Source organism: Barbus barbus (genome assembly GCF_936440315.1).
Source record: "Barbus barbus genome assembly, chromosome: 46".
In the NCBI taxonomy this organism is placed as follows: Eukaryota; Metazoa; Chordata; class Actinopteri; order Cypriniformes; family Cyprinidae; genus Barbus; species Barbus barbus.
In genome coordinates this window covers 20,824,944-20,843,393 of record NC_136724.1, presented here as the reverse complement: position 1 = coordinate 20,843,393, position 18,450 = coordinate 20,824,944, and the positions used below count along the sequence as shown (strand labels likewise).

The 18,450-nt window shown below is 37.7% G+C and overlaps 1 protein-coding gene across 3 annotated transcripts in view; it reads left to right on the top strand.

The window, feature by feature from the left end:
• LOC306865214 (arf-GAP with GTPase, ANK repeat and PH domain-containing protein 3-like) overlaps positions 1-18,450 on the top strand; it is a 163,091-nt gene that overhangs the window by 64,363 nt on the left and 80,278 nt on the right. For 2 of the 3 annotated variants that reach the window (XR_013783852.1, XM_079409685.1), the window contains exons 1-3: positions 4,258-5,807; positions 10,614-10,672; positions 12,836-12,923. Coding sequence is in view for 2 of the 3 variants with exons in the window: in XM_079409685.1 (XP_079265811.1) it covers positions 4,304-5,807; positions 10,614-10,672; positions 12,836-12,923 (1,651 nt within the window). In the remaining variant the exon portion in view is untranslated. Of the gene's footprint in view, positions 1-4,257; positions 5,808-10,613; positions 10,673-12,835; positions 12,924-18,450 lie in introns of those variants that run through there. The other variant, XM_079409686.1, reaches the window with a different exon arrangement.

Genomic DNA, 18,450 nt, shown 5'->3' with positions numbered 1-18,450 from the left:
ATAGGTCTATGTACTTATGCAAGTGTTTTAACAAATTGTCACATTATTTTTGGACTAGTAGTTGCACACTGATATGCTAATTAGAGATGCTGACATGCTAATTGGACCTCGATGATATAGCTAAAAAAATTTTTTTTTTCATGATTTGATGGTATTTTTTTCTCTGAAATTGTTTCCTTTTCATCAGAAGAGGCATAACTTCAACCAGAGCTTAATCATAGTCATTTGTATGCAGCAAAATGTCAATATAAAATATTGAACTGCAATATTTTAGACTACACCATTTTATTTTGTTGTTATTGTTGATAGAAGTTAGTATTTATTATTTTTGAGCAAGGATGCATTAAACGGATCAAAAGTTGCAGTAAATACATTTATAATATTATAAAATATTTCAGATAATATGCTGCTCTTTTGAACAGTGTTCTTTAAAAAATTCTGAAAAATATGCCATGGTTTCCACAAAAAGTATTAAGCAGCACAACTGAATTAGAAATTTTTCTTCACTGGAGCAGTGATGCTGAAAATTCAGCTTTGCATCACAGGAATAAATTACATTTTATAATCTATTCAAATAGAAAGTGGTTATTTTAAACTGTAATATTTCACAGTTTTAAAAACAGCGGGTTTTTGCAGAGCATCTTCGTTAGAAAGACGAGAGATTGGCATGCTGCTTGCATTACTTTCTCGCGGTATTAAAACTGTTTAAAATAAAAGAGAAGAGAGGCTTAATTGTCTGACCGTAATCAGTTTTTCTATTTTAATTAGACTGGCAGGCCAATTTCCAAAGGGTTCGCTGTAATAAAGGTGCGCCCTGAGGGTGGAAAAAAACACTCGGAAACACACTTTCTGATGGTCTGCATAATTAAATCGGTATAAATGAAAGCTATATCTAATGCTCTGTGTTCAAAACACCAACTCGCGAGGGCAAAATGTGGTTTTTCCTCTCATCCATCAGTATTTGTATCCATTTAGCTTCGCAGACGCTACCGCCAATGGCGCGGTGGTTTTTAATGAAAACGTAATGAGATGTCGAGTCGATATGGTCTCTCATTTCTATGGGAGCTTGTCAATTAAATGTATTTCATTAGATGGGAATAGTTTGTGTGTAGTTTGGGCCGAAAATGTTTTTTGTTTCTGTAATGAGTCAACTTGTTGAACATGAAGTAGGCGGTTTTGACATCTAGATATGATCCGTGGATTGTTTTTGACACACTTGAGATTTTGCATTTTGTAACATTGCTTTTTAACTATGATGTTTGCTCAATCTGACTTTTTTTAGACAAGTGAAATGTTTCATCACCAAAAGCCTTGTGGTTGGACTTGACATATCAGTGGGGCATCTTGCGTCAGAGCATTGCACAGATACCACGACGGGTTAAACTAGTTTTGACAGTGGTAAGCATGCTTTACCCTAAAACGGAGTCCAACACGACAGTGTTTCTGTGTTTGTTTGCATCAGTACGGAGGGACAGATAATGCACCAATGACTTCCTATTGGTTAAGGATTAGACTAATCCTGCTTCAGGTAAACCAGGGAGGCCGTGGTCGCCTCCTCCTCCTCACGAGGGATTACAGAGGTTGGACATGTTCCATGTACCTGTCTGCCACCACCTCCCTCTCACATGTTTGATATTTGACAAAGCCAAGCACTTGAACTAAGCATTACGTTAGTCCGTCCCTGTCAAATCAGTACTAGTATATTGTCATCTCACTTAAAGAACATCCATGATTTGAATCCTGAACTTGGTTTTTAGTTAGGTTTTGGCCTGAAAATGTCTCTGGTTAAAGGATATTCCTGTAGTTTGGGGAAGTAGTCATAATGATGTGTTTTGGAGGGAGAAGACGGCCGAGACACCACCATCTGCAGTGGGGCGAAGACGACTGTTTGATCTCAGCGGAGGTGACGAACCCTTATGCGGTAGACACAGGTAATGAATCCTTCTTCAAAGGAGAATAATCTGTTTCATGCGTACAGGTGTTAACTCCTGTCTGATCAACACTGGTACTGACATACGTAAATTGTTCTGACTGGTGCGTAGTGTTTTCGATAATTATAGTATGTGGTATCTTTTTAGTTGAGGTTTTAACAAGAGCATATCTGAGCTAAATTTAGAAATGGATATGTTTAGCTCAATACGGCTTTAAAGTGAAACCGTAAGCAATTATGTTCTTAAATATGTGCATGTAATTGAATTTATTAGGTAAATTGGAAATCGATCCAAGATCTTAATCTGAGTGGGTGTAAGCTCAAGATGCCAATGGCTTATGGTCAATAAACATATAGAAATGTTTTACTTATAGAAACGACTGGAAAAAGAAAAGACTGGTCTAGGATCAGTGCTCAGAGGCTTCTGTTGTGTTCTCAGACTTATACTTGTCAGATGTCAGACATCAGTTTATAAAGGATCGCTGGATTAAGGCAGATTGTCTGGAAGAAAAAAAGGAAAGAAATAAGGAAAGAGTGACATGATGAAGCAAGGAGAGCAAAATAAATAAATAAAGCACATAAAAAGGGAAAGAGATGGATGGAAAGAATGAAATTTAAAGACGGAAAAAAGGAAGGAAAGAGAAATAATGAAAAGAGGGTATAGGAAATTAGGAAACAGGAAGAGAATGAAAGAACAAGAGAACAAAATAATGAAAGGATAGACGAAAGGAAAGATGCTGACAAAAAGACAGTAAGGAAGAAAAGAAATAAAGATGCTAAATACGGAAATAAAGTGGGAAAGAATGATGAGTGAAAGAAATAAGGAAAAGGCAAAGAGTTGCTACCATTTGTTTGATTAATATTGTGGCTAATATTGATATGAATAAAATACAATATATCCCATTCTTAGACAGAATTGCTCCCTTGGATTTTGTGTTTTTGTCCATCAGATGACATATGTAACGTTACCATGGTCCAACTGAAATATTTCCTCTCATAAATTCCTTTGCACCGCAGGAATCTTTGTTTAAATGTTGTCAAGTGAGTCTCTGGATCAGTCTAATAGTTTTTCCTCTGTGGCGGAAGTGGGGTAGTTTTCATTGGAACCACTTGTGGGTGCTCTTTACAAGCACAAAATCTGCTCTCTTGTTTTCCTAATCCAGATGGCTTTTAGGCCAGGCAGATTCTCCATATTAGAAACAGATATTCATGTTTTGCTGAATCCAAGCAAGCCATCTTAATAGCGAAGCTAAACTATTGGTTATGGGGTAGATGCTTTGAACTCTTCTGTTTGTATTTTCATAGTGGAGACAGCTTCTTCATGCACATTTAATGGCACTGGCTCTAGGGAAATCATTTTCATTGCACATGATCTTTCTTTCTTATGATGCTTATAGGCTCAACTTTTCCCCCCTCCTAGAGTTTGCATAGATGGTGGTAAAACTTTTTGAATGAACTTCTTTTAGCATAGACAAAATTTGCATGAGAAAGCTGGGGAATTTTTTGGCACTTCATCCTGCCCTCATGAAATGAGCTCCCCAGTCTTGTTTGCCAATTTCTGCCTTGTTCATTTGGATGAGGAAATGCAGTTGCGAGGGAGGGCAGTTTAGTAAGGGAGGGTAGGAACAACGGAGCCAGAGAGAGAATAACCGAGGCAGGCTCTGGGAAAGGGAAGCTCTACCAAATGCCCTTCAATTTGGATGCCTTTTAGGATGGTGCAAATGTTGGTAACCGTGCTGAAGATACTCGCCGCCCCAAGCATCAGGCCCCCTCCGTTTTAATCTTCAGTCACAGCAGTAACTCCCACAGGGATTTCTCTACAGGTGCCTTGGCAATGGCTCCGCTTTAAGGAGACGAAGGATTCTGCTCCTTGTTTTGCTGTTATCCTTGGGACATGTGGGAACAGCTTGAAGTTCAAACAGACCCCTCTCGCTCATGCCAAGAACTGGAACATTAAGGAATTTTCCTACACTGCTGACTGCGGGGTTACACAGACCTGTTTTTGACAGTAGGAGAAGACCAAAGACTTCTTAATCTGTGGTTTCATTTATTGCTTCAATGCGCACAGGTTTGTGTTTTCGTAGAGTGCTGAATTCCCCCCCATAATCCCCTGCAAGGTAAAAATTGCAGTGAGGTCATGCTGGGGCTTGTTTGAAGTTTTTTTCCCCCAAACTCTGTCTTCGTCTCTCGCAAGTCAAAGGTGAGGGATTATGCTTGCTTTTGGAATGTGGCCTGGAGGTGAAAGACTGTGAGCGACTGTGTTAGAGAGAGTGCTTAAGTTGCAGAGAACTAGCTTGTGGAGCTCCGTCCATGATGTGATTTTTAAAGGTAGGATCACGTCTCTTCTCAAAGTTTAAGTTGGTAAAACTCTATATGAAGTTGGTGCTTTCCAGAATGGGACTCCAGGAGGAGGTACATACTCTGACACCTTCAGGAGGGGCTGAGAGGAGAGGAGAGGCTGAGCTGGGAGTTGTAAAGAACAACGTGGGAGAGGAGGAGGACGACGACGAAAGACGAGAGGCGGATCAGAGGGAGGAACATCGAGAAAGCCCGGGGCAGAGGAGGAGTGCAGTTGGAAAGCCCAACAGGTGGCCTTACCTGAGCAGCACAGGGAATGGGGGGTGGAGGAAAGGGGAAGTACTAGGAATGAGGACGGACCGGTTACCACCTTTTCTCGAGGACAGCTGTGTGCAACAATCGTCTGCGGAAGACTTCGACTTGGCTGGGGAAGACAAAGCATGGATCGACGAACTCCATGCTGATGTTTGCTACATTCCCATTAAGGAAATAAATTGTAATGCTGTTTTTGTGGAAAATGCAACAGAACCTCATGTGGTGGTCTTGCGAAGGCCTGCACATGGGCTTTGGCTCCTGGGCAGCAGAAGAGCGCTGAGCATGTTCGTCTTCCCGGACGACAACAGGAGAAACCAAACCACAGCGACCGACCACCAAGACAGCTCTACAAGACCTCGCAGTTATTGTATGTTGGCAGCTACCAGCTCAAACAACGATCTTCTGCCTACCTCAACCCTAAATAAGCAAGGATGCCCGGATGTGGTCCAGCGGTGTAGGACAAGACATGCAGAGCTTTGTGCGATAGACGGGCTAAAACCCGACATGCCGCCTTCTAACCTGTTTCCTCGTCCACTAGAAGAACCACCAATACGTCGGACTTTGAAAAGCAAGAACAAACCACGGCCTGTTAGCATGACTGTTCTTGAGCTCAATAAAGAGCATAGTGGATCCCGGAATGAGCTTTCAAGCCACCCTTGCACTAGCACCGGTAGTTTGCCTCGTCCAGGCTTCCGATGGAGATGGTTTGGTCGACAGACAACTGCAAAGGAAGTGGTGGTGAAACAAACATGCCTAAAGGAACCCAACAAGACGGAGGAACAGAAGACAACATTCGGATCACTCCGGAGGAGCTTGAGTCTAAGGATGAGGCGGAATCGTAATCAGCCCGAGCAGGAGAACCGAACTGAACGGAGACGCACTTCAAGTATCGGAGAACAATCTATGCAAACCACTCGCCCGTTCTCCTATCTTACTGGCAGGACGTTAACGCCAGCTCGTGAGCAAGATGAGGATCAAGGGGCCATGCAGTACATACAGTACCAAACTCGGGGCAAGGTGGCAGTCTTGGAGGTCCCTCTCCGCCCTGCCAAACTAACAAAGCCCACCAAACAACTGCAACCAGAGACTAGTTTTTGGCAGCTAATTGCTAGTCGTTTTAAGAGGAAAGACCCGTTGTCCAGCAACAAATCTGAGCTGTGCGCTGAAAGCCAAGCAGTTGGCAGCCACCCCCCTGCGAGAAATAAAAAGCCAGATTCTGTTGCTATAGAGACTCTAGCTGGCATTGGTTTGCGCAAAGGTCAAGGTAAGTTGTGTAAAATGCATAATTTCATTCCACATCCCAGTCTGATGCAGGAAAAGGTGCTGCTTTTTGTCTGAAGAGAACAGACTCTGAGTGCCAGGATGTAGCCTTGGAGAGCAGGGCAAATTGATTAATATTAAAACGATATTGAAGGTCTGGCTTGGGCAGCCCCAACAGGCATAATAAGAGGTTAAATGCATTATTCACTCCGAGTGCTTTGGCTCTGTTGGAGTGTGTGTGCTTGAGCTGTTAATTGGCTCCAAGAGGAGTTTTCTTCTAGTGTAAGTCTGCACTGCAATTGAATTAGGAAGCAAAAAAGCGTCCATCAAATCTTGTTTAATCATTAACGCTTTCAAGGTAATCAAATAGACTGCAGGAATGAGTCAAGGATGGATGATGTAGATGAATAAAGAGAGGGAATAATTTAATGACTCTGTTCTACTATCAGAATCTACTACTTTGGAATTCTCTTCCTTTTGGAAAATGTTATACATAACAATCCTATTTTCATTTTTTTCCCAATTTGTTTTTGCATTCACGGCTCTGAAGGTTAAATCATGACCCGGCATGCAGACAACAAGCTCATGATATTTTAAACATGTTTTCTTTCCTTGTCTGTTCAATCTTTTGCCTGTAGCTTGTGCGTCGTGTCAGAGGTAGTGAAGACAAATAGTGCCGTTTCAGAGCTTTACGCTGTGATTTTTAAAAAGGGATTAGGTTACGTAGAGCGAGACAAGATGTATACAGGCCTAGGCTCTTAACCTTAAGTCACCTCAGCTTGCTTGTAATCCTTATGAAAAATTGATTAGTTTTGCCTGTGGAATTTTCATCAGATGTAAATGTTTGTAATAAGTATGTGCGCAGCATTATGTAAGGTTAACACAAATTATATGGGTTATTTCTATGATGTTTTTGGCTTTAATCAGTGAAGTCTGGCTTGCAAGCGCAGTGCGAAATAGCTGTTGAAGATGCCGGGTTGCAATATATAATTTGAATGAAACGTCTGCAAACACAAGATGACTGAAATGTCAGCAGAGAGATGCTAGCACATCTGCTATTGAAATAGAGCTGTCCTTATGCTTGAGTTAGGAGGACATGTTTCAGGATTGAAGATGATGTTATTGGCAGCACACCTTGAGATGCTCTGAGCACTTGTGCTGAAATGTGGGTTTCCACTTCATAATAAGTCTCACCACAATGTTAAAAAAATGAAGGAATGGAAAGCTGCATCTATCTATCTATCTATCTAAAAATATGTTTGCACTCTTGCATTTGTAATACGTTTTGAGTGTTATTCAGATTTGTTGATTCATATATTTTATTGGGCTGATTTATTAACACATTCACATTAAAGATGGATGGAGTCAGTGATGCTGAGATTATCCATAAATCTAAAAACACTTATCTGTTAACATCTCAAAAACGTGTTTTAGTCTTTCATGACACTTTAAAGATTTTGTTTAGCTTGTGCATCTCTATTTCATTCACAGAATAAAAGAAGAGCTTTCAATCTAGTTCTGTCAAATGATTAATCGCATCCAAAATAAAAGTTTTTGTTCACAATAAATATACACTGTACACATACACAAATTTTATGTAAATATATACAATAAACACATACAATATATATATATATATTTTGAAAATATTTACTTGTATATTCATTCATATATTTATATTCTTATATTTTATATTGTATTTTGCATGCGTTTGTATTTATATATACATATTAAATATATACAGTATACACGTATATTATGTAAACAAAAACTTTTATTTTGGATGCGATTAATCATTTGACAGCACTAATTCAATCCTTTTAATTTGCATTTAATATTAATATGCAGAGACTAATTTTATAACAAACTAGATTGTCTTTTTGTAACTTGACCTTTTTTTGCCACATAATAGTTTGCTTTCATTTAAATGATTAGATCAGTTCAGATGCAGTATTAGATATGATTATTCTTAAGTTTTGTTAAGTTTTATTTATTTCATGTTATGCTTTACTTTAATGGACAGTATTTGGGCAAAACCAGTGACACTGCCACTTTAAAGTGATCCAAGTTGGCCATCACGTTGGCAGCATGCCGACATACAGCACTGTTACGCTACGGGAGTCCAGAGTTTGAATCCCGACTCCAGGACCTTTCCCGATCCCACCCCCCTCTTTTTCTCCCACTTCCCTTTCTGTCAGCTCTGATCTGTCCTATCATAATAAAGGCAAAAAAGCAAAGAAAGAAATTGGCTGTCATCCAATCAATGGACTGTTTATTGTAACAATCTACTCACATTACCTTCTCTTGAAAAGATCCCTTTAGCACAACAAGCTTCCGCAAAAGACTTACAGGGCTTGTTTTTAGGCAGTACCATTAGTCATTCGTCAAATGGAGATAACAAATTAAGAGCCGTTTACACCCTTGGCATCTGCTCGAGTTAATTTCACTGGTTACTAAGGAAACTCTCCTTCCCAAACTCCCCAACTGACCTTTCTTTGCAAAAGTTGACTGACAGCCGGAATGTAGGTGTGTTTGCTGAACTTGAGAGCTTTTTGAACCAAAGCCTATGTCTGCGGATTGTGTTTACCTGTTGCTACATGCCCTGGTAGTTTGACAAGCAGGTCGTTCCTGAGTCTTGACTGTTTTCTGTAGCTGTGAGTTCTTTGTATTTTAAGCCCGGAAGGCTTTACCTTCCCTCACCTGCCTACAAAGTGCCAGACTCTCCTTATACTGTAGGTCTGCTCAGAAGGAATTCAGATGACTTTTCGGCCTTGGGGTCGCGACAGCTGGGTTTCAGCAGCAAAATGATGTGAGGTCACTTCAAAGGGTACGAAACTAGAAAATTGGGAATCATGGAAAGCTTGAAAGAATCCATTACTGTGTGTTATAAAGGCACAGAGGATTTCCGTTCTGATTTAAGAGTGCGAAAGAACTAGAAACACCTTGACATATGCATTCTATCCATTAATTTAACCAAAAATGCTCTGCATTTTTCAAAAGAGGCTTTAAAATGCCTATTGATTTCCATGCAACTCTGTACGTCTCCAGCTGGGCCTGAAATAGCACTATTTCTAAACCTTCTCCCTTGTGATTTGCGACGGCCTTGCCCTCTTTTAAAACTCTGAGTCATTTTTTCTTCATCTTGAGGATGATAAAGTTCGCCTTGGATCCCATATGACACGAAAAGCGCTTTGTTTGCAATTCAAATTGAAGCGCAACATCAGATGCATTTGATGTTGTTGTTTAATTTTAGTGACAAATTCACATCTGTCGCTCCGAAATACCTCAGTATTTACTTGATACCTGCCTCATTGAGTTTAGATCACGTGTAGCCAGATTTAGCTGACATCTGAAGTCTAATTATTTTGATTTGTTTTGACTCGAAACATCTTTGGGAAAAAATTGTAATATGCCATCCTGTGGGATCGCGAGGTGTGGTTGTCATGTTCGGATGTGTTTGCATGTTGGCGGACGTCCACTTTTCCATGGATCTGTGTGTGAAAGCATGGATGGAGGTTGAAAACGCCTGGTTTCATCAGGGCATGTTGCTGAGCGCAGCAGGAAGAATCTCATGTGAGTCACTTCAGCAGTTTGTTGAGTGCAAAGGGAGGGTGAGACGTCAAGTTTAAATGAAGGACGGAAGAAAACACCTTCTGACTTGCCGTGCGTTACACTTAGCACACCATGTTCTCACCATAACACGCAAATTGAATGAGACTCTTTTTGGTACCATGCATGGAAAAATTGGCTCGTGAATGGGTTCATTTCTTGGTGTGTTTTTCTCACTGTCCCTTGAATCCACAAAGGGCTTTTTCTTCTCTTCCCCGACGCTTTGAATAGTAATTTTGATTAGATTGGACAAGAGCAGCGGAGTGAAAAATGACGCAAACAATGCAGTGCTACAAACCTCTGTGGTGCTTTAAACAAGGCTGCGCATGTGCCCGCTGTGATGATGTAATGGCTGTACAACAGATAGTGTGTGTGGCACGGAAATGAGCAGGCTTTTACTGGGCCAATCAGGCTTGTGTTTTCACAGTCATGTCGGTTCATGTAGCCAACATGACTAACATGATTATTAGTAACAATTAAGCCAGTGATCTTCTGCATGAGGGAATTACATCATTTTAATTTACAGTAGGTGCTGTTTTTGAAGGCTGTGTGTTATGAGGACCAGGAAGGACACTTAAAAATAAACCGATTTCTTCCATTTATTTTTAAGTGCCAGTCCAGTTATCAATATATGCATTCAAAACTGAATAAATAAATGAAATTGAGAAATAAATTGACTTATTTAAATAATAAATAACTAAATAATTTTTAAATCAAGACAACATTAGCTAATGTTTTATCCGTCCATTTGTTGTAAAAACAATAATTAAATTTAAGCCTGATATATTTGTCTGTTTGAAAAGTTATTTGTTTGTTTATATTTTTAAATGAATAAAATTATAACTGGTTCCTTTAATTTACTTTTAAGGGACACGCCGTTATCAGTGTATGTATTCAGAAAAAAAACGATTATAATAATAATCCTATTCATCTCTCATTTAAAGACAAGAATTACATATAAATTATTCATTTAGTCAGGAATTTAAATATAAATGTAGCATTTATTTGTCAGTTTGATAAGTCATTTATTTACATTACAAAAAAATACTCAAACTTAACTCAACATGAATCTGTTTTGTCATGATTTTCTGATTATTGTTGATGATTTCGATGGCCATAAGGATTGTTATATGTGTAGAAGCAATAGTGTGGGTTGAAAGACATCATCACTTACTAAAGTTTTCTGTCTGTTTCTTTCCAGATTCCTTCGTTAACAGTCAGGAATGGACATTGAGTCGATCCGTACCAGAGCTCAAAGTGGTGAGTGATCTTCCCAGCCTTTGCCTTGTCCTTTTATCTCGTAACATTATGCGGAACAGTAGATCCTGACATGAATATATTCAGCAAGCAGTGAGATGTCAGTCAGTCTCTGTAATGATATTTCTGCTCGTGTCACTCTTGAGTTATTCTGCTGATGTTCCCTCAGAATAGCCACCAGTCAGAAAATACAGAATTCAGTCATGCTTCATACACAATATCACTGTCAAAATGAGACTGGAATAACTCAATTTGTGCTATATTATTTTGTACACCGTATATGGATCATTTAATATAGATACAGCTACACAAATCATAGTTTTATCAGTATCAGCTTCATGGAAGTATTCTAACTTCTTATTATGAGGCAACGCAATGAACCCATATGCTCATAAAGCTTTTACATCCAGTTTTCTCCTAGTGAAGATTCTATCCTCCTCTTTGTTCTTGAGGCCTGCGGCGGACGCTTAGGTAACGAACTGCTCGTCTGGGCCTTTATTACGGAGGAAGATTGTTACTGTTTGATCCTTGTTAACAGTACACACCACCCTTCGATGAACCCGAACGCTGCTCATGAGCCTCCAGTGTTTGAAATGATGACGGAGGAGGATGCTTGGGGTTTTGGGAAAAGAATGGACAGTTTTTCCATGACGATAGCAGTATTCGGTGCTCTTTTGAAGGTCAACTTGGTCCTAGTGATGCACAACCACATTGGCAAGAGCTGGTGTTAGCATTTGTTTAATGCATTTACGTTTTGATTGAATTACTGCCATTATTGTATAATATCAAAGAGCACAATGGAAGCAATCAAAATCAACAAAAGAGCAAAGATATGCAAGTGCTATAACAAGTCTTAACGCAGTACACGGAAGGTTTTTCTTCTTAATTCTATAATAAATAAAAAGAAAACCGATAGAATAGAAAAAGAATAGAGCAAGCTAGTGGTAGAGGCCTTTTTTGCTTTTGTTAATTGTATAATAAATAAAAAGAAAACACATGGATAGAATACAAAAAGATTAAAGATAATTTTTTTTGTTCTGTTTTACACGTTTTCATTTCATTTCATTTAACTGGTCTGGTGAATTTAGCCGTAATTAAAGTAAACATTGTGTTAATATATTAACTTAAATATTTTAAAAAATTATTTGCTATTATATAGTAATTAGTAGTATTACATAAGTGTTATTTAATTTATATATTATTTTATATGAATAATAATTATTGTTATTATTTATTAGTTGTTTGTATGTATGTATATGGATTGTGTTGATTGAATTATTGTCGTTATATTGTTATCTAATAATATTAAAGAGGCCTTTTTTAAACTGATATTTACACTTTTTAATTTAATTTAACTAATTAAGGTAAACGTTGTGTTAATATATTAACTAAAATATGAAAAAATATTATTTGCCATTATAATTAGTATTAGTATTACATTAGTATTATTTAATTTATATATTTAATAATAATAATTAATTATTATTGTTATATAAATATAATAATTTTTTGTTAATTGTATATACTGTATATACTGGTAAAGTCAAATGATCAAACATAATAAATAGCATTCAACATTCAAAGTTCAGGAGTAAGGGTGTAAACCTTTCAGGGGAAAGTATTGCCAGGTGCATTCTTCAAAAATCTCCATCTGTCTTTATTGGCACTCACCTCATCGTTCCTTTTCAATATTTGTTAGAGGAAGTCCTTCATCTCCAGTTTTTAAGGAGAAATACGGGTAAATCTGTCCTCGTTATGTTTATAAAGCTGTCTGTTCGCAGCTGTGAGGGAACAGCCGTCATACAGCGGACAGACAGGCAGAACAGTTGTGTCAGGTGTGAGGAAACTCCTGAAAGTTGCTTCCTCCACGCTTGAGGTGTTGTTTGATGACGGAAAGGATCTCGACTCGTTAGAAGGAAATCCTGGATGCACAACGGATGTTCTCCATCTGTTGGTAGTGAATAGTTGATGAAAGTTATTATTGTCTATTAGGCAAATGTTAACAAAAACACATTTAAGTTTCATTAGTAATTTAATATCCTGAAATGAATCCCATTGATTGTCCTCCAGACAGTCATTTGTTTTCTCTTCGGTTTGCTTTATGCATCCAAACACTGTTGTTTGCTGCTCTGTTTTGGCCTGACTCATGTCTGTTTCTGCATGCAGGGCATCGTGGGAAACCTGTCCAGTGGGAAGTCGGCGTTAGTTCATCGGTATCTGACAGGAACATATGTCCAGGAGGAGTCGCCCGAGGGTGAGTGAGCCGCGGGGAGGGCCGACTACAGAGTGTTTGTCAGGGCCAGTCACCCAACAAGACCTCCTGCCGCGGAGCAGACTCTGCTGGCCATGAATTTGTATCGTCTCATATGCTCATCTGTGCACTGCATTTATTTATTTATTTTGGCAGCTAGAAATGGCTCAGTTGACACTGAGGTTAAAAGTCAAACTTTAGAAACACGCAACAAGCTTCAGTCAAGATCTTCTTTTTATTTTCATTAATACACTAAAAGTTTGGGTCAGTGAGATTTAATTTTTTTTTAAGAAATTTATACTTTTTTTCTCAGTAAGGATGCATTAAATTGATCAAAAGCGATAAAGACATTTATAATGTTATAAAAGATTTTTATTTCAAATAAATGCTGTTCTTTTGAACTTTCTTTTCATTAAAGAATCCTGAAAAATGTATAAAGGCAGCACAACTTTTTAAAACATTGATAATATTCAGAAATGCTTCTTGAGAAGCATATCAGAATGATTTCTGAAGGATTATGTGACACTGAAGCCTGGAGTAATGATGCTGAAAATTCAGCTTTGATCACAGGAATAAATTACATTTTCTAATGTATTTAAAAATGAATTAGTTCGTTTTAGTGAGAGAGAGTAAAAATAATTTTAAAATGTTGACAGCATATTTAAGCTTGCATTAAACCTAGAACATAGTGAACAATAGTAATAGCTTAAAACGAGGTAAAATGTTGAGTATTCTGGCCCGGCGGGTTTTGTTGGATGCCTGTATGCACGTTGTGTTTCTCATGAAGGAAGACGACGCTCAGGATCCTGTTGTGACTTGTTTTGAATTCGGCTTTCACAGTTCAGTCTCATTCAGTCAGATTCTCTGCTTCTCTCTGACTGAACTGGAGCGTCGATGTGGAATAATGCTCATTTCTAATGCAGTGAGAAAAATGAAAATCAATGAATCGCTTTGGGATTGTGAGATTGGTGTTAACACACACCTGAGTACTGAACTTCAAAAACCACCCTAATAGTTATTTATTGTTCTATAATAGAAAATACTACAAAATTCAGGAACCGTGCATTAGAGAACAGAAGCTCTGCCAGAAGTTATTTTTATTGATTATATTCATTTATTATTAAAAATGAATGCCAGTTAGTTTCTGTAATAAAGCCTTGTGTTCTGACATCTCTTAGAAAAAAATACTATGATGGTACCATGGTATCCAGTGATAAAGCAATGGGTTTATAAAAGATACACTACCATTTAAAAGCTTGGGGTTGCTCAAATTTCTTAATATTTTTGAAAGAAGTCTCTAATGCTCACCAATGCTACATTTATTGGATCAAAATACAGTAAAGTAGTAATATTTTAAAATATAATTACAATTTTCATAATTACAACTGTTTTCTATTTTAGTCATTTTTAAAATGTAGTTTATTCCTGTGATGTTAAGCTGAATTTTAAGCATCATTACTCCAATCTTCAGTGTCACATGATCCTTCAGAAATCATTTTAATATGCTGATTTACTGCTCAAGAAACATTTCTGATTATTGTTATTATCAGTGTTAAAAACAGTTGTGCTGCTTTATTTAATTAATTTTTTTATTTAATGGAAACTGATACTTTTTTCAGGATGTTTTTGTTGAATATTCTTTGATAATATAATATTTAAAAATATCTATTTTTGAAACATTATACATGTCTTTACTGTCACTTTTGAGCAATTTAATGCATCCTTGCAAATAAAAGTATTAATTTCTTTTAAAAACTTTAAGACTTTTGAATGGTAGTGTATATACCATGGTACTACCATGTTTTTTGGTAATATGCCAGTATATATCGAAGTACCTTGGTATTATTACCTAAGACCACCACTTTATTATTAACCACTGAATTATTACTATATTCATTCACAATAGACCAACCTCAAGAAAACCATGATAGAACTGTAGTACATGTCCAAAAAGCCATGGTTGTAACGCAGTTTCATATCCATAGACTTATGTAAGCAATGAAGACATTTACTCAGACTCTTTCCTGTTTAGTCTGATATTGTGTTGTTATATACTCATACTTGTCAGAAAAGCAATTGCATTAAATGAGTGATTAATGCAGCTGTGATTCCCGCTGCATGAAGCGTTTGCAGACGTTCCCAGGTTTATTAAGCGACTCTTGATTGAAATTGACCTTAATTTGTAATCTGTCATTGGCTCCTGCCCAGACGAAGCTTTGAGTTCCACGCCGATGCTCCGCCTCTACGATTGCTCCGTTGTTGCCATGGCAACAGAGGGTCAGGCAGCCTGGCCTGCCGCCGCCAAGCGTGTCATCAATCCTCAGCGTTTACTTTTGAGTGACAGCGGAGAGATTAAATGTTTCTGCCCTCTTGGCACCAGCTGCCCCTCTGAAATCTAAATTAGAGATTAGAATCAGAACGACGGATTCCTGAAGACCCAAACCAGGGCTGAATTTCAAAAGCGTCACGAAAAGTCTCATACACCTCTGCCGGCGACAGTAAGACTTGGTACCTTATTGTCATCATCTTTTTAGACTTTGCAGCAAAAACTGAGAGCTGAAAAACATCTATTTTGCACGGCTTTCTGCCAAACGTCAGAATAAGCAGGAAACTTTGCTGAAGGGATTTTTGTGCTGTCCTATCTCGACATGTTCAGACATGCCCTTACTGGCTCCAATGCAATTATCTCCTACTTTAAAAGCTTCAGTGAATGCGCTAGAAAAAAGCTGTTAAATTCAATTCTTTTCAATTAAACAACCATTTTTTAGTGGTGCTTCTTAATGCAAGCATTATTGCACTTAGTTTGGAGTTGTGAACCAGTTGATTCCTCAAATATTTTGGATTGTGGAACTACTAAAAGTGCTTTTCAGACCAATTTCATCCTGTTTTATATGCAAGCATCACTTGCATTTTATTGCATTTAATAAAAATTTTTTGCAGTAGGAATGTGCGATATTGACCATTTTGTATTACGCTAAAACCGCTGATTCGAAAACGGCTGATTCTTTTAGAAACAAAGCAAGTGGCTGTCTTTATGAATGAATCACTGAATTACTGACTCAAATGATTCATTCAAAAACAGATTCATTTAAGAACAAAACCCTGCAGTGTTGCTCTAAGATGAACAAATGTACTGATCCGGCTTTGTTTGGAGCTATTTTCATTGGCGAAACAAAAAAGCATTAACTGCTTGTTTTCTGAACTGTTGTATAAAGTTAATATCACATCCGCAATCACGCTCACAAGCTAATATTCAGGAAAACGGTAGCCTTGCTTGTGTGATATTACTTAAAGGGATAGTTCACCCAAAAATGAAAATTACCCTATGATTTACTCTTCCTCAAGCCATCCTAGGTGTATATGACTTTCTTCTTTCAGACAAATACAATCAGAATTATTTAAAAAATTGTCCTGGGGTGCGTTTCCCAAAATCAGATATGGTCGCAAGTTCTGTCGTTACCAATAGAGTTCAATGGAACTAACGACCATCGTTGGCTAACGGTGCTTTTGGGAAACGCACCCCTGGTTCCAACAAAGTGATTCCATGATTAATAAAAAAAAGTGCTCCACACAGCTCCGGGGGCTTAATAAAGGCCTTCTGAAGTGAATCGGTGTATTTGTGCAAGAAAAATATCCATATTTCAAATTTTATAAAAAGAATAATCTCTAGCTTCCGCTAACTGTTGTACACGCATTCACGAGATAGTGGCATTTCAGCCAATGACGTAGGGCGTAGGCATAAGCTCCTGTGAGAAGTGACGAATCCAGAGTGCAAAACAAGACACCGGTCACGAATTCAAAGTAAAAAATGAGGATTTGTAAAGAAAAATGTTGGAGGATTTCGATATAAGCCAAGAGGAGACTGGTGTTCCTTTGCTATAACACATCTCGTGAGACTACCATATTCTCACCGGAGCTTATACTACGCCTGTGTCCTACGGTGGAACACCACTCTCTAGAGAATGTGAAACACTTTTTATGTTGAGTGAATGTACTTTTTTTTTGGGCTTCAAAATCTCAACCCCTATTCACTGCCATTATAAAGCTTGGAAGAGCCAGGACATTGTTTTAATATAACTCCAATTGTTTTTGTCTGAAAGAAGAAAGTCATATACACCTAACTTGGCTTGAGGGTGAGTAAATCATGGGGTAATTTTCCTTTTTGCATGAACCATCCCTTTAACTATTATCATATCTTATAACTATAAAAAACAAAAACCCATACAAGGATATTGTTGCTCTCAGAACTGGAATTATAGGTCGTTATAACTGCATTCTAATAGGCTTCATCATGCAGTGAATGCTTTTGGCCTCTCAAGATTTTAGTTTGTTTTTTGCAAAGTGAGTGACACTCGATAATGTCAGTTTGCATATTGTTAAAACAGCAGCTACAATGTTGTAAACCATAAATACCACAAACCCCTATTGTGCATATTTATTATGCTTGCAGGTGTATTCACATTGCCCAATATGAACATATAGTTCACTTTCTTCTGTTAGAGAAAAAACTATGCTGAAATTCTAAAGAAAAAAATGTTTTAAGGGAAGCATTGACGAAATAAAAATAGCTATGGACATAGGTGAACTAATTAAAAGTGTAGTGCTCTTGGCGTAATGGCTTTATGGATAATATCTCTTAGTCGATATGAGGTCACTAGTTGAAATCTCCATGTAAGGTAGTGTTGTGTTTCGTTCTGCTATTATTAACGTCCCTCACTGCTCCATCGGGCTGTACTTCAGTGCCCTCGGTGAACCTCTTAATGCCAATTTACTCCAGAGGTCACTGAACTTGGAAGTAAGGATTTGCTATGTGGTACGAACTTCCGCAGGTTTCAGTCATACACTGTGCATCAAGCATTCAATCATTATATTTATCCAATAGGAGGTGCTCAGAAGTGTCAAAGCTCCATCATCCATTTCCCAGAACAAAATAGTTAAAGTAAAGGGAGGTCATGCACTGAATGAACTGAACTGTATGCTGACTACTTTTTATAGTGAAATGGTATGCATTATGCTACATTGTCACATTTTATCATCACGTTGCATGTCGAGGGTGTCCAGCTCTAACTGCTCTGCATTTTTAATTTGATTTTGTGTAATACCTTTTATCTTTAATTTTTGGCTGTCAGATCAAATAATGAATCAAAACATGTTTCAAAATAGTCACTCCAGTCACTTCATGTTTATTCATCACACTGGAAATGGAAAGTCAAGTTAGGTTCATTGCATTTTGCACAAATTAATCCCCTCATGAACAATGCTCACATAATCAAAGTAGTTCAATCTATTTTGTGTTTATTGCTTTAATAATGATTTAATTATTAAAATAATATTTTAATTAAAAAATTGATTTAAAAATAATTGTATGTATACATAACTTAATTTTTTCATATTTTCATTCAGTCAGCTAACATTGTTACATCATTTCGGTGCCATGCCACTGTACCATTCTGTGCCTTTCAATGGCTCCTTATTTAAATTCCTAACGCTTTCAGGTGAAGTTCAACCAAATCGAGCCCTTTCCTCTCCA